Source organism: Heteronotia binoei, chromosome 8, assembly GCF_032191835.1.
Source record: "Heteronotia binoei isolate CCM8104 ecotype False Entrance Well chromosome 8, APGP_CSIRO_Hbin_v1, whole genome shotgun sequence".
Lineage (NCBI taxonomy): Eukaryota > Metazoa > Chordata > Lepidosauria > Squamata > Gekkonidae > Heteronotia > Heteronotia binoei.
In genome coordinates, this window is record NC_083230.1 from 4,608,733 (window position 1) to 4,623,115 (window position 14,383).

Below are 14,383 nucleotides of genomic sequence, written 5' to 3' on the forward strand. Positions count from 1 at the left end.
ATTCTGATATCAATGAAGAGAAATGGCTATCATACAAAATTGTTAAAAATACATGGCTATCATACAAAATTGTTAAAATTACATGGCTATCATACAAAATTGTTAAAAATACATGGATATCATACAAAATTGTTAAAAATACATGGAGGGAGGGTGGAATTAAAATCGGCTGAAGAATTACAATATAAATATTACTGGTTTCAATTGCAACAGATTAAGAGTTTGCTTGAACAGGACATTAAAAATGATGGAATAAACAAGAAAAAACAGAACTGGAGAGAATGCTGCTTGGTGATAACGAAAAATTGATTTCAAGAATTTATAAACTATTGTTGAAATAGTCTACGGAAGATGAAGTAGTCAAATCTCAAATGATAAAATGGGCAATATAAATAAGGAAATACAGATGGAGTCATGGGAGTACTTATGGAAGAACTCTATGAAGATATCGACATGTTATAACATTAAAGAAAACTGTTTCAAAATGTTATATAGGTGGTATATGACACCTAAGAAATTGGCAAAAATGAATAATCAAGTGTCAGACAGATGCTGGAAATGTAAAAAAACATGAAGGATCGTTCTACCACATGTGGTGGACTTGTGAAAAGGCAAAACAATTTTGGCAAATGATTCAGCAAGAGATCTCAAAAATTTTGGATTATAATATTAAGAAGGCACCAGAAACCTTTTTGTTGGGATTACAAATGGAAAAATTTCTGAAACAAGATAGAACGATAATTTGGTACATGCTTTCAGCTTCAAGGACACTATATGTGCAGATGTGGAAGCAGGATAAAATTCCAGAAAAATGGGACTGGACTTTAAAAGTTATGCACTGGAGTGAAATGGACAAGCTTACAAGAATCTTAAAAGAAAATGATCTAGAGAAGTTTAAAAATGAATGGGGAAAATTTCAAATATATGTTGAAAAACAATGGAAGGTTACAGGATACTTGGCGATTTTTGACACTAATTGAACTTTGGAGGAAGTATATATGGACTATAGTCAAAGAGGAAATATGGGAATATACTTTCTTTTTAATTTTCTTTTGATAAGGACTAAAGGATTATAATGAAGATGGATTATAATTATAACATATGGTTTTTTCTTTCCTTTTTATATTCTTGTTGTTTTTTTAATGAAGATTCTTTATTTGATAAAATTACCTTTTAGTTTTAGCAATTTACTTAAATACACCGTCGGAAGTCATTAAAAGGGGGGAAGGGAGGAGAAAAATGTATGCTTTTGTATGAACTTTTAATAATAGATGATGAGTATTACAGAATAATAAAATTGTTTTAAACAGAAGCTCAGCATGTTCTGTGAAGATGAACTACTCACAATAAACTATCAAAAAACAAAAAGCAGATCAAAACCCAGGAACTGGGCAATAAATGGACATCAGATAGAACAAGTTGACAGTTTTAAATACTTGCGTGTAATTTTAGAGGCCTTTAGTTCTAGGGTTAAGCACAGCAAATACATTGCCGATCTAAGGGAAAGATCAGCAAATGCCATACTGAAATTTTTCTGAACTCATGGATACTTTGTTCCTGCAGCCCTTAAGTTATATAAGGCCAAATCATTGGCACAACTGCTCTATGGAATGTTTTTAGGACCACCCTCCTCATGCTTTGCCCCACAAGAAACAGGTCAGTCCAAATTTTTAAGAGCTGTTCTGCAAGTTCCAAACTGCGTATCCAATGCTTGGATATGATTGGAATCTGGTAATCTCAGGTTTGAAGCGAGGGTTTGTATTTTAACCATCTGTGTGTGTCTGAAAAGTCATTTTAACCCACAAGGCCTGTTTCCTCTGATTTTCCAGTATGATTTCCAATCCAATTGACTCAAGGCATTTCACAGCCGTATTCACAGAACTGGCTTTTCACCTCAGTTACTTTTATCTTCCAGACTTGAACAAGGTAAAGGGCTAATTAAACATAGAACTGAGGATATAGAGTGACAGTCTGACATCTCCAGTGCATCAAAACTTGGAGTGTTGCTAAATATCAAAAGCACTATTGAGCCGGCATCATATCTTGGGTGCCTAGGCACCTTCCTGTCTGCTTTCCTGATCATCTCAACTGCTTTCTTCTTATCAGGATATTCAAGCTCAACAGAGTTCAAGCCAACACATCCTGCTTCGAGGGCAGGGCTGGTAAGACTGGGAAACTAGAGGATAAGCCTCTCCTTCCAGAATCAAGTTTAAGCTAGCTCTGTCCTCAGAGAGGAGGAGCTACATTCCCAGTAGTGAGGACTGACCCACTACCAGGACACCCGGAGAATCAAGATTCAAGACAATATTGAATATAACAATGTAACCAGTATATTATATAACAAAATATACTTACCAGCTTACCAGTTAAGTAGGCTAACTATGTTAATAGCTCAAGGAGAAGACACAAACCTTTAGGTATGAGCGGAGGGAAAGCCACATTTTAATATTTTGCACCTTCTTTAACCGGAAGTGAGGAACTTCTGATTTTCGTGCCCTCCTTGCAGATGTTAAATGGCCAAAGAGTTTGGCAAAAAGTAGCCGCTGTAAAAAAAAAAAAGGTATTAAATAATGTAAGAAAGAACCTTATTTAGACATGCTGATCACCTTATATTATTTTAATTGGGGGAAATCACTACAAGCTCAATAAAAGGACAACATATATATATATACACACAACAAATCATATCAAATACAAGATGGCGCAACCATTATATCCCAAACTTTAAAACAATTGAAAATATAGTAAGGCATTTGTATTCTCTCTTGATTGCATATCTTAACATGGTGTGTGTGTGTCAGTGAAACTGAGAGTGATAGAGGGGTCTAAACCGCTAGCAGAGTCACTCAAGGCAGAATGGTTACAGCTGAGACACCAGACTAAGATGCATCCAACCCCTTCGAGGATCAACAGCTACATCAGTAGAAGATAACAGATAGTTCCAATGGTGATGGAAGCAGAGGAATCCTCAGAGGGTAGCTACTGGGCAACAGCAATAGTGGAAGGTGACAGTGACAGAGAATCTGTCATGGACAGCCACAGTAACATTACAGCTAACCCTGGTTAGTACGGTGTAGAAGAAGGCAATGAAAACCACATTTGACCAACTCTTGTCTCAAAAATCCTATAATGAGGCAATCCAAAATGAAGAAGAAGATACAGTGCTGGAAGATGGAACCCCCAGGTCAGATACTGGGAAGAGCAGAGGACAAATATGACTAGCCCTATTCTTAATGATGCAACTTGACCGAAGCCAAAAGAATGTTCAGTTGTTGACGTAAATGAATACAAGAGTCCAAAGTTGTTTGACACATAGGAAGTATGAATCAAGATAGAATCATAGAGCTGGAAGGAACTCCCAGGGTCATCTAGTCCAACCCCCTGCACAATGTAGGACATTCACAAATACCTCCCCCTGAATTCACAGGATCTGCATTGCTGTCAGATGGCCATCTAACCTCTGTTTGAGAACCTCCAGGAAAGGAGAGCCTACCACCTCTGAGGAAGCCTGTTCCACTGACAAACCGCTCTGTCAGGAAGATAAGCTCAACATAGTAAAAAGAGAAATGAATGCTTAAACACTGCAATCCTAGCAGTGAGTGAATTAAGTGGATTGCATTAGGACATTTTCAGACTGAAAATTGCAAAGCATTTTACTCAGGGAATGACAAATACAGAAGGAACTGAGTTACTCTGAAAGTGAGGCAAGATGTAGTGTAGGCAGTAAGGGGCTATAATGCAAATTCTGATTGAATACTATCAGATTTCATGGAAAGCCTATCAATAACCATCATTCAAGTTTATGCCACAACTACAGATGCTGATGAGGAAGAAATGAAAAGTTTTTATGTGTACCCAGAAAGAGACTGATCACACACCTAAACAAGATGTGCTGATAATCGTAGGTGACTTGAACGCAAAAGTAGGGAACAAAGCAGAATCAAATATTGTTGGAAAATTTGGGCTTCGAGCACAACATGAAGAAGGAGAGTGACTCATAGAATTCCGTAAAGGCAACCATTCATTCATTGCAAACACGTTTCAGGCAAGAAAACATACAATTATATACCTGGACATCATGAGATAGCCAATATAGAAATCAGATTATATAATCAGAAGATTGAGAAGTTCTATTATTTCTGCTAAAACAAGACCAGGAGCCAACTGAGGTACAGATCATGAATTGTTACTATTGAAAATTAGAATAACACTGAATAAAAATACCAAAACAGTCATAGTGCCAAAATACATCTAAGCAACATTCCTGAAGAGTTTAAAAAACATGCAAAGAACAGATTTGCATTACTAAGTTCAAGTGAATGTGAACAAGAACTATGTGTTGAAACCAGAGATTTTATCAAAGAACAATGTGCAAAGACTATTCCTGTAGCCAAAAGAAAAGAAAAACCTTGATGGATGACTGATGAAACTCTTAAAATTGCTACGATAGATGAGAAGCAAAAGAGGTGACAGAAACAGAATCAAAAGTCTAAGAGTAGCTTCTAGAACAGTGATTCCCAATTGAGGTTCCGCGGTACCCTGGGGCACCGCGAACACTTCCTAGGGGTACCACAAGATGTAGATGTACCGCAATGCCAGCCAAACCCCACCACCGCCTACCACCTCTCTCTGACCAGGCCAGCTAGGCATAGTGTGACTCCAAAAAATGCAAGCATGTGAGGCTGGCAGTGCCGCCATATGGATGTGCGAAGAGGCGCTGCCTGGCCCCATCTCCTTGGCATCCTCCTTTTAGCATATGCTGTGCTGATTAGCAGCAGGCAGCGAGCAGAAAGGCACATGTCGCCTGCCGCTACTGCTGCTGATGCCTGACACCTTTGCCCCTTTTTTGCTGCACCACCAGGCAGATCACCCGGCTTGCTTTCCTTCTCCTCCATCCCTCGGCCTGATTGAGTTGATGGCAGACTGGTAAGCAGCAACATGCCATGCCATGCCATGAAGAGGGTCTGCGGGGGAAAGTTGGCTTAGTGGGCCTCGGGAGCTGGGCTCTTGAGACTGCTGAGCGTGATTCCACTTGCACAAAGGGAGTGTGAGGCAGCAAAGCAAGGCAAGTGCACAGAGCCAGGACTGAGAGCCAGTTTGGTGTAGTGGTTAAGTGTGCGGATTCTTATCTGGGAGAACCGGGTTTGATTCCCCACTCCTCCACTTGTACCTGCTGGAATGGCCTTGGGTTAGCCCTAGTACCACAGGAGTTGCCCTTGAAAGTGCAGCTGCTGTGAGAGCCCTCACAGGGTGTCTGTTGTGGGGGGGGGGGGGAGATATAGGAGATTGTAAGTTGCTCTGAGTCTCTGATTCAGAGAAAAGGGCGGGGTATAAATCTGCAGTCTTCTTCTTCTTCTACTGGGAGATAAGTGGGTCCAGGGGACGGGAAGGTGAGGCAGAGAGCGGGTGCCGTGCAGGCGGCCTCGTCTGCGATGGCAAGAGCTCTGTTCCTCTTCTCTAAGTCACCTAAAATGGCAGGTGCCGAACTGGTGCAAAATGGATCCCCTCCTTTATGAGTGTGGGGAGAGATCCTCCCACGAGTTGCACTAAGTTGCAACACAACTCTCCCTGGCAGGTCACCTCCTCAACTCCCATAATGATCTGAAGCAATAGCACAGAGTATTTAGACAGGTTTTCTAATTAGGCTTATTTTGGAGTAGCCACTCTTGGATGAATGGCTGTAAAGTTGTAGTGCACCCAATCAAGAGCTAACCATACTGTGTTAAGCAGAGTCACATCCTAAACCCACTGACATTTATGAATTTAGAAGGATGAAACTCCATTTAGGATCGCACTGTTAACCTGTTTTTTCCTACATGCTACTCATATTGATTTTAAGAACCCACATTGGAACTCTGAATGTAAAGACTGCACTGGCTAGATTAGAAGAAACATTCAGTTAAAAATGTGCTTTCTTCTGCTTCCATCATATTTGAATGAACCCATACCATTGTCTGATGAAGTGTGCTTTTAGCATACAAAAGCTAACATTCACAAGTTGCATATTCCAGGCTAGCATCAGTTCTGACACTGAAAATTCTTGTGTTGCAGTTTGGTGGACAGTTTCTTAACATTAATTAATGAATAAACAGAAACTTAACAGCAATAAACTATTATGTCTCTTATGTAACTAGAAAGCAAATCAATTTTTTAAAAGATGTTTTTCCCAAGGGTACCGTGAGATATGAAGAGCGAGGTCAAGGGTCCCACTATGTTGAAAAGGTTAGGAAACATTGTTCTAGAAACTTGTATGTAGAGACAAAGAAAACTATTATAACGACCAATGTAAAGAAATAGAAGAGAACAACAAAAAGCAGAACAAGAAATCATAGGGAAATTTAAATCATACTGAAAGACCAACATGGAAATACATTAAATTTTTAAAAAAAGATGGGAACAATACATTGAAGAACTATACAAAAGAGATGAAAGGATGACAGATTCCTTCCAAGAAGAATCTTTTGAAGAAGAAGCAACAGTTTTAGAAAGTGACGTGAGAGCTACACTGGGAGCAATTGGGAGAAACAAATCACCAGGAGTTGATGCCATATCAATAGAGCTATTCCAAGCCACAGAAACAGAGACCATTAAAACAAGATTGTGCAAACAAATATGGAAAACAAAATAAAGGTCCACAGACTGGAAATGCTCAACTTAGATCCCAATTCCAAAAAAAGATGTCAAAGAGTGAGGCAACTATTGGACCATTGCATTAATTTTGCACACGTAAAGTGATGCTCAAAATCTTACAGCAAAGACTGTTGTCATATATGGAACCTCAACAGAAAAACTGGTGGCCCAGAGTGGAGCAGTCCCTACTTCTGGAATACAGCTCCTCCTCTCTGAAGGCAGGGTTGACCACTTTGCAATCCCAGAGGGGAGGGGGGCTTGTCCCTGGAGTCCTCAGTCCATTTCCGAACTGTGACTCTCCCTCAAAATGCAACCAGCAACTCAAAACAATGATTTGGAAAACTTTCCCAAATGAACAATTAACATTAACTACAAGGAACCTCTCTAGTTCTGTGAGCCCTTAATGAGTTAGACCAACTCACTTGCTAGCTTACAGCCCCTACTAGGCTAATAGTAAAAGGGGCCAATCACCTATTCTGACAGCAGGCCTCCATGCTCTAGGATCCATATCAGAGAACAACCTTGGGTGGGTAGGATTGGCCCACTCCTGGACCACCGAGAAGGAAGTAGTCCTAGGAGTGGGGCAATCTTTGCATCTAGGACATTAAAAAAAATTAAAACACCCGTGTGCCCTAGGGAGGGATACCCAACTCTCACCGAAGGTCACTTCAGCTGAGGCCACCTTGCCTATCCTATAATGTCTGGTAAAAGAATGTACAGCCCTCCGGGTAGCAGCTTTACAAATAGTCTTTAGTGAATGAAAGGATCCACAGTTCCCTCCAAGCTCAACAGTGTTATGAGCAGAAATTTCACCTCATGAGTAAAAAACCTAGCAGCATTAAAGTTGTCAGCAAGTCCACATTTGAGTATTGTATAGATTAGTTTTTTAAAAGATTACTTCCATAACCTTGTAAAAATCTCAGAAGAAATTCATTTAAATTATATTTTAACTACGTATATTTTAAGAATAGTCTAAACCAGGCCTTGAATCCAGCAGGAGCTCATGGGAGCACAGCTCCTGAACCTTTCTGATGGTTCCCCCTCCTCCTTCCCACCTACCTACCTTGTCCATTGAATAGTAAGTGCAGCTGCATAACAATCTCTGGATGAGCTCTACCACCTATTTTTCTACAAAATGATTCCTGGTCTAAACATTATATGAGGAAAACAGAATGAAATCAAATTTCATCCACCCCTTTCCACTATATTGGTAGACCTGTCTTCTGGAGAACAGGTCTATCCACCCCTGTCCGAATGGAGACACCACACAGGCATGGAAACCCAGTGTGGGGTGCACAGAGACCACGAAGAAGATCAGGAAGTTGTGTAAATGCTCTCAACTTGCCCAAACTATTTATTTATTAAATATTTATACCCCACTTTTCCCTGTGACTCAAGGCAGCTTACGAATCATACTGAAAAGCAAAATACGGGTGTGCAAAAAAAAAAAAAATCTTATTTCTGGCTCCATTGTAGCTTATGGGGACCATTATAGTCAATCAGCCCCATAGGCTATAATGGAGAATTGATCTAGGGGTATCGGGGGCTGGGGGTGGCCCTGTATTTTGAGGCAGAGGCATCAAATTTGCAGCATGGCTGCTGGTGCCTCTCCTCAAAAACCTCCCCAAGTTTAAAAAAGGTTGGACCAAAGGGTCCAATTCTATGGGCCCCAGAAGGAGGTGCCCCCATTCTCCATTGTTTCCAAAGGAGGAAAAATGCCTTGTGGTCAGAGAGCGGAAATATGTGAGCAGCCTTTTATAAACTTGTGCGCCAGCATCCCCTAGCGCAGCTTAGAGAAAACTGTGCCCGTGATGCCGAGGTAGACCCAAGCCTGCAGCTTTATATGCCAGGATGATGCACCCTCTGTTCCCTCTACTGAGAGGAGATGTGGATAAACTTTGTTCCAAGGCAAACTTCCTAAAGACACAGAGAATCAATCTTGGGAATCTGGTTCTATCAATGTAGAAACTCAAAACCAATGCCATTCCTTCTCCTTATCGTGTTTAGGATTGGGACAAAAGGAGGGCAGAACTACTTCTTCCACCCTATGGAAGGTGGAATTCACTTTAGGTATGGAAGCTGGGGTCAGGCTGCAGCACTATCCTATCAGAGCTCTCTATCCACAGAAAGAACCTGCAGCTCAGACACCTGTCTAGCTGATATGATACCCACAAGGAAAATGGTCTTAAACATTAATTCCTTAATTGGGCATGAAGCCATGGGTCCAAAGGAAACTCTGGACAATATTTTCAGTAATAGATTCAGAATCCAGGTATGGAAACGATGAACCTGTGGAGGATTTAATAAGGAAGTTCCCTGCAGGAACCTCTGGCATGAGGATGTCGGGCCAGGGATTTTCCTTTCCTGCTCCTCCTCAAGGCCAAAATATATCAACAGTACAAACCCACGGCTTATAAGCACAGTGTCCCATAAAGAACAAGTCAATTTCACTGCATGACTCCAGAAGAGTTCTTAGTCCTTGAAGGTTGCAGAAAAACCCAAGTAAATTCCTGACACAGTCTAGTCACAAAAGTCAGCTCCAAAGGTAAGTTTGCCTTCATGTAATCGCCAGCTTGAAAAATCACTTTTCACTGAATGCAGCTTTTTCATAAGCCGAATAATATTATAAAATACATTATATCTCTTGCACACGCCAATCTCTCACAGTATTATTCTCAAATGACGGCTTCATTTTTTAATGTTTCTACTTTAAGTATGTGTTAAGTTTATGTTTTGGGCACGGTTGCTTTTCATTCTGTTCTGCCACCACTCTGAGGCCACTCACTCACAACTGCACTTTGAGGTGGCAGGGGTGCCCTGAACAGGCCTTTCCCATCCTGTGTGAGACTCAACTGTGGCGTGTGAAGATGATCAGGATTGTGGTGCTCTTTGGAGCACTGCTGGAGATGTCCTGCTGGAAGGCAGGGCTGAAAAAACTGAGGACTCATGGGACAAGTCCCTGCCCTCCAGGAAAACAAAGCTGGTCAACCCTGCCCTTGGAGAGGAAGAGCTATATCCCAAAAGTAAGGACTGCTCCACTCCTAGGCAGGGCTGGCCCTAGGGCGCCTGGTGCCCCAGGTAGACTCACGGCCTGTGCCCCCCATGGCGCCACCCTGTGGCACCGTGCCCCACCGCCTGCACGGTGGACAAGTGACAGGGAGGACGTAAGGCGAGCGAGCTACGGAGGAGAGGAAGGGGCGGTCGGTCAGAGGAAGAGGATGGACAGCAGGGAGGGAGGAGGCGAGGTGGGTGAGCTATAAAGGAGGGGAAGGAGTGGGTGGACGGAGGAAGACAACAGACGGCGGGGAGGGGTGAGCAGGCGTGGGTGGGTGAGTTACAAAGGAGGGGGAGGGGTGAGCAGGCGGGCAGAGGAGGCAAGCTACGAAGGAGGAGAAGGGGCGAGTAAGCAGGCCGAGGAAGATGACGGATAGCAGGGAGGAGGCGAGGCGGGCAGAGGAAGAGGCAAAGTAGCTATTTGTCTAGGGCATGGGAAGGGCCAATTGGTGTATCTCATCCTTCCAGTGCCCAGGGCTGGCCCTAGGGCATGTGGGGCCGCAGGCAGACTTACTGCCCATGTGCCCCCCCCGCACTGTGGCACACTCAGAGTAGCAACATTAGTCTTGTGCTTACCTACTTTGGCTGGCATCGCAATAGACCCTTGTCTTAATAGAAAGCAGGAAGAGGCTTCGCTCTCACTCCTCCCTTCCAGAAGAGGAAGGGAGAGGGGAGCGAAGCCTTGTTCTGCTCTCTATTAAGAGAGGGCGCTATTCTGATATCCACTTAAGCAGTTAAGCACAAGGCTGGTGCCTGAGTGTGCTGGGGGTGGGGGGCAGAGGTGGCCTGCCCACCACCGCCTAACTGCCCTGCAGCAATTAGGCATTTGCCTTGGATGCTGGGAGGGGAGGAGAGCCCAATTTGGTGCCTCCCCGCCTGGCGCCCTAGGCAAATGCCTAATTTGCCTAGTGGGTGAGCTGGCCCTGCCCCTAGGACCACTGCAGAAATGCCAGATGCAGAATTACTGCTGAACATCAAGAAGACAAAAGAAATGACTACTCGGCACCTGATGATTCTGTGACAATGCAAACAGATCGAGCATCATCCTGACATACCAGTGACAAAGCAGGCGAAACGCTGCTTTGTCCAACATCCATTCAGACTGATCTACTGTCTTCTTGTTCAGCCAGTTGGCTAGAACATTGTCTTTGCCTGCCACATGAACCTCCTTCAGAGACAACAACTGTGTCTCTGCCCATGAAAGGAGATTGCAAGGCTTGGCATGGAGAGAGTTCCCCCCTGCCTGTTCACATAGGCTTTTGCTGTTATATTGTCTCTCTTGACCAGAACATGTCGGTTTGTAAGGAGACTTTTGAATTTCAGTAGCCCCAGGCATATAGCCTGAAGCTCCAAGATGTACTTCCTGTGAGAACCAGGTCCCTTGTGCCAACTGACCCTGGGAGTGTGCCCCTCAGCCCAACAGACTGGCATCTGTGGTCATTATGACTCTCTGGGGATCCCTCATCGGAACCCCCAGGAGGAATCTGGAGGGCTCTAGCCACCATTGAAGCTGACTTCTCAGTTCTACCAACAGGCTGACTAATAAGTGGAGTTTGTTGGATATAGTCTGCTGGAAGGGAAGCAGAAACTGTTGTAATGGCATGGCATGAAAACATGCCCACTGCACCACATCCTGGCACGATACCAGCATGCCTAACAGCTGAGCAAGAAGGATCACCTGTACCTTTGGCAAGGCCAAAACCTCCCTCACCAGAGATTGAAGTTTCCGCTGCCTTTCGGCTGTCAGAAACACCCTGTCCAATTGTGTGTTTATCTGCAACCAGGTGTACTACCTGTTGGAAGGGTACAAGGGATCTACCACAAACCCATGTTCCTGTAGGGTCCTTACAGTTAAATGGGTCACTGACTGGGCCTGGATCAGAATATCATCAAGATATTATTGTTGTTGTTGCTGCTGTTGTTATTAGTTTGTTTATATTCTGCCCATTTCCCCATGGGGGCTCAGAGCAGAGTACATCCTATATACAAGGCCACTCCCAGAAGCCTCAGGTGGGGATACGTGGGGATGATTCGAGGTCAAAGGGAAGGGCCTGATATTGATAGTGATTCCTGTTGTAAGTGAACCGAAGGAACATTCTGCTTTGGCAGAATCAGAACATGCAAATATGCCTCTGAGAGATCTATAGATGTCTAGAGATCTGTAGGTAATCCTGTGACTGAATAACTAGCAGAATCGAAGGCAAGGTCTTCATCCGAAACTTTTTGGTTCTCACAAATTTGTTGAGCCATTTCAGGTCCAGGATTGCCCTGACATCCCCATTTTTCTTTGGCACTAAGAATACACTCCCTGGCCTCTCTGAGGCACCAGCACCAGTTTCATAGCCCCTATGTCCAGCAAGTGTTGTATGGCCCCCAACATCTGCTGATGAGTCTCTGGATTGATTCGTTTGGGCATTTGCCGAAACCGCTGAGGAAAGGAGTCCAATTCTAGTGCATAGCCATTTGACAGTCTGCACCACCCACTTGTCCATGACTGTTGTTTCCCAATGAGTCGTGAAGTGTTGCAGACGGCCTCCTATCTGCATCAACTCCCTGTCAGTGGTGTAGTCATTGGGACCCACCTTTCTTGGGGTTACTCTTGGATCTGTGGTCCAACTTTCCTGAAAAAGGCTTGGATTCCCGTTTTCTTGGTTGCCACTTGCCCTTGAAAGTCTTGAAATTGGATGAACTAGAGCCTCTCTTGGAGTCTCAAAAGGACTGAAAATGCTTCCTCTGCTTGGTCTCCTTTTTTGAGGATAGCACCTTCTTTTTGTCCTTATTCTCCACCAGGAACCTTTCCAGGGCATCACCAAGAAGTTTCACTCCTTTAAAGGAAACAGCTGCCACCTTTGCCTGCACTGCTGCATCTGCTTCCCAGTCTTGAAGCCAGATGTTCCGTCGAACTGTGACACTGGAAGCCATAGCCCTGGCAGACTGCTGGATGGCATCTGATGTCACATCAGCAATGAAGGCATTTGCTAACGCAATTTTCTTCAGCTCGTTCTTAAATTCTTTAGGTATACTACTCTCAGCGGATGCTAAATTAGAAGCCTTAGAAGCTCAGGTGTACGTTGCTCATGCAAACAAGGATTCTGCTGTGGAAGCTCTGATAGACAAAGCTGAAGCTCAAATTCTTTCCTGAGCGCTTGCTCCACCCTTCTGTCACATCAGTAATACTGAACTAGAAAGTAAACTGTTAACCAGACCATCCACCACTGGGACTTTCAGTCTTTTGGTAGCCTCTGGGATCAAGGAATAGTTTTGTAAACAATTGCTGGTTAGTCTTTGGCTTGGCTGGACGCTCCCATTCAGCTTTAATAGGACTAAATAAAGGATCGGGGAGAGGAAGCCCAGTCTGAGGAACCCCAACCTTAGGCATCATTTTCCCAGCCATTGGCAATTCAGGGTCCAGATCCTCCTTCTCTTTGAGGGGTGGAGGGGAATTCCAATGCCTTGAGAACTTTGGGTAACAGCTCTGAATAATATTCCATGGGGAAGAGCCTGGACTGGACTACAGGTAGCACCTCTTCTTCTTCTGATAGCTCACCCTCCTCCTTTTCAGAAGAGTGCTCAGAAGACTCCGTCTTCTTCTTGAGAGTTTAGCAAAGAAGACTCCAGTCCCACTGCCAACCTGGACCTTTTAGGGAGCATGGGGGACCTATCAGGGCTCCTGTCTTTTCTTTAGGACCTGGCTATTCCTAGCTGCAGAAGAGCTGGTCCCTGATAAGGGACCTAACTCCCAGTCCTTCAACAGTTCCATTTTGAGCAATTTCAACAAATTAACCTTGACACCTTCCCCAGAAAAATCTGGCTCTGTTTCCCTTGAGGCAGCTTGTGCAGAGCTGGAGACTGAGAACTGGAGCAGCTCAAATTCACTGGGTGAGCTTTCTTTACTGTTCCAGCCCATCAGCCATTTTGTCCAGACTGGAGGCTGGAAAATAAACCAAAAGTGAAAATAGGAAACTTGCTTTAACACAAGAGGCCACAAGATGGCATGTGCCAAGCCTCTCCCCCAGAAGACCGGAGCTGTGTTTTCCAGCCCTTGGAAAGCTTGATAAGGCAGTGGGGAGGGTCGCCACTAACCCCATCCCTGCTCCAGAAATCACCCCACAAACAGGCGCCATTGCCATCGCTCGGGGAAAACAAGCCCTTTCTATCTCCCTTTCCCAAAGGGTTCCCCGTGGTTGCTGCATCAGCATCTTGCCAGAGCCACAAAGGAGTGGTTGTCCTGCTCATTTAGGTCAGCTAGCACCACTGCTGCGGCGTGAGGTAGACCATGTCGACTCTACCGCTTCCTGCCATGTCCAGGCTGTGAGAGTCTGCAGCTTGCCGACTTTTGTTGAGGGCCTCCCTAATGCTAGCGGCTATACACCGCTGGGCACTGACTGCAGCCTTTGTATTTGTTGTCGGCCTGAATTGCTGTGCTAGCCAGTGCTGGACGTGTCCTGTTTCTACCACAGGGCCGGTAAGACTGGGGAAATCCCAGGGGATAGGCCACTTCCTCCTGGAGCAATTAGATGGACCGACTCTGTCCCAGAAGAGGAGGAGTCTATTCCCAGCTGTGAAGGACTGTCCCACTCTCAGGAACCACCAGAGAATGGCTAATGATAGGACATTTTGGAGGACATTAATTCATAGGGTTGCCATAAATCAAAAGCAACTTGACAGCACTTAACACACATATATCTGCATTCCAATC

At 44.2% G+C, this 14,383-nt stretch overlaps 1 protein-coding gene across 2 annotated transcripts in view; it reads right to left on the bottom strand.

The window, feature by feature from the left end:
• Positions 1 to 14,383, bottom strand: part of PHTF2 (putative homeodomain transcription factor 2) — a 181,546-nt gene that overhangs the window by 23,002 nt on the left and 144,161 nt on the right. For both annotated transcript variants that reach the window (XM_060244685.1, XM_060244686.1), the window contains one exon: positions 2,412 to 2,543. In XM_060244685.1, the coding sequence (XP_060100668.1) occupies positions 2,412 to 2,543 (132 nt within the window). The remainder of the gene's footprint in view (positions 1 to 2,411; positions 2,544 to 14,383) is intronic.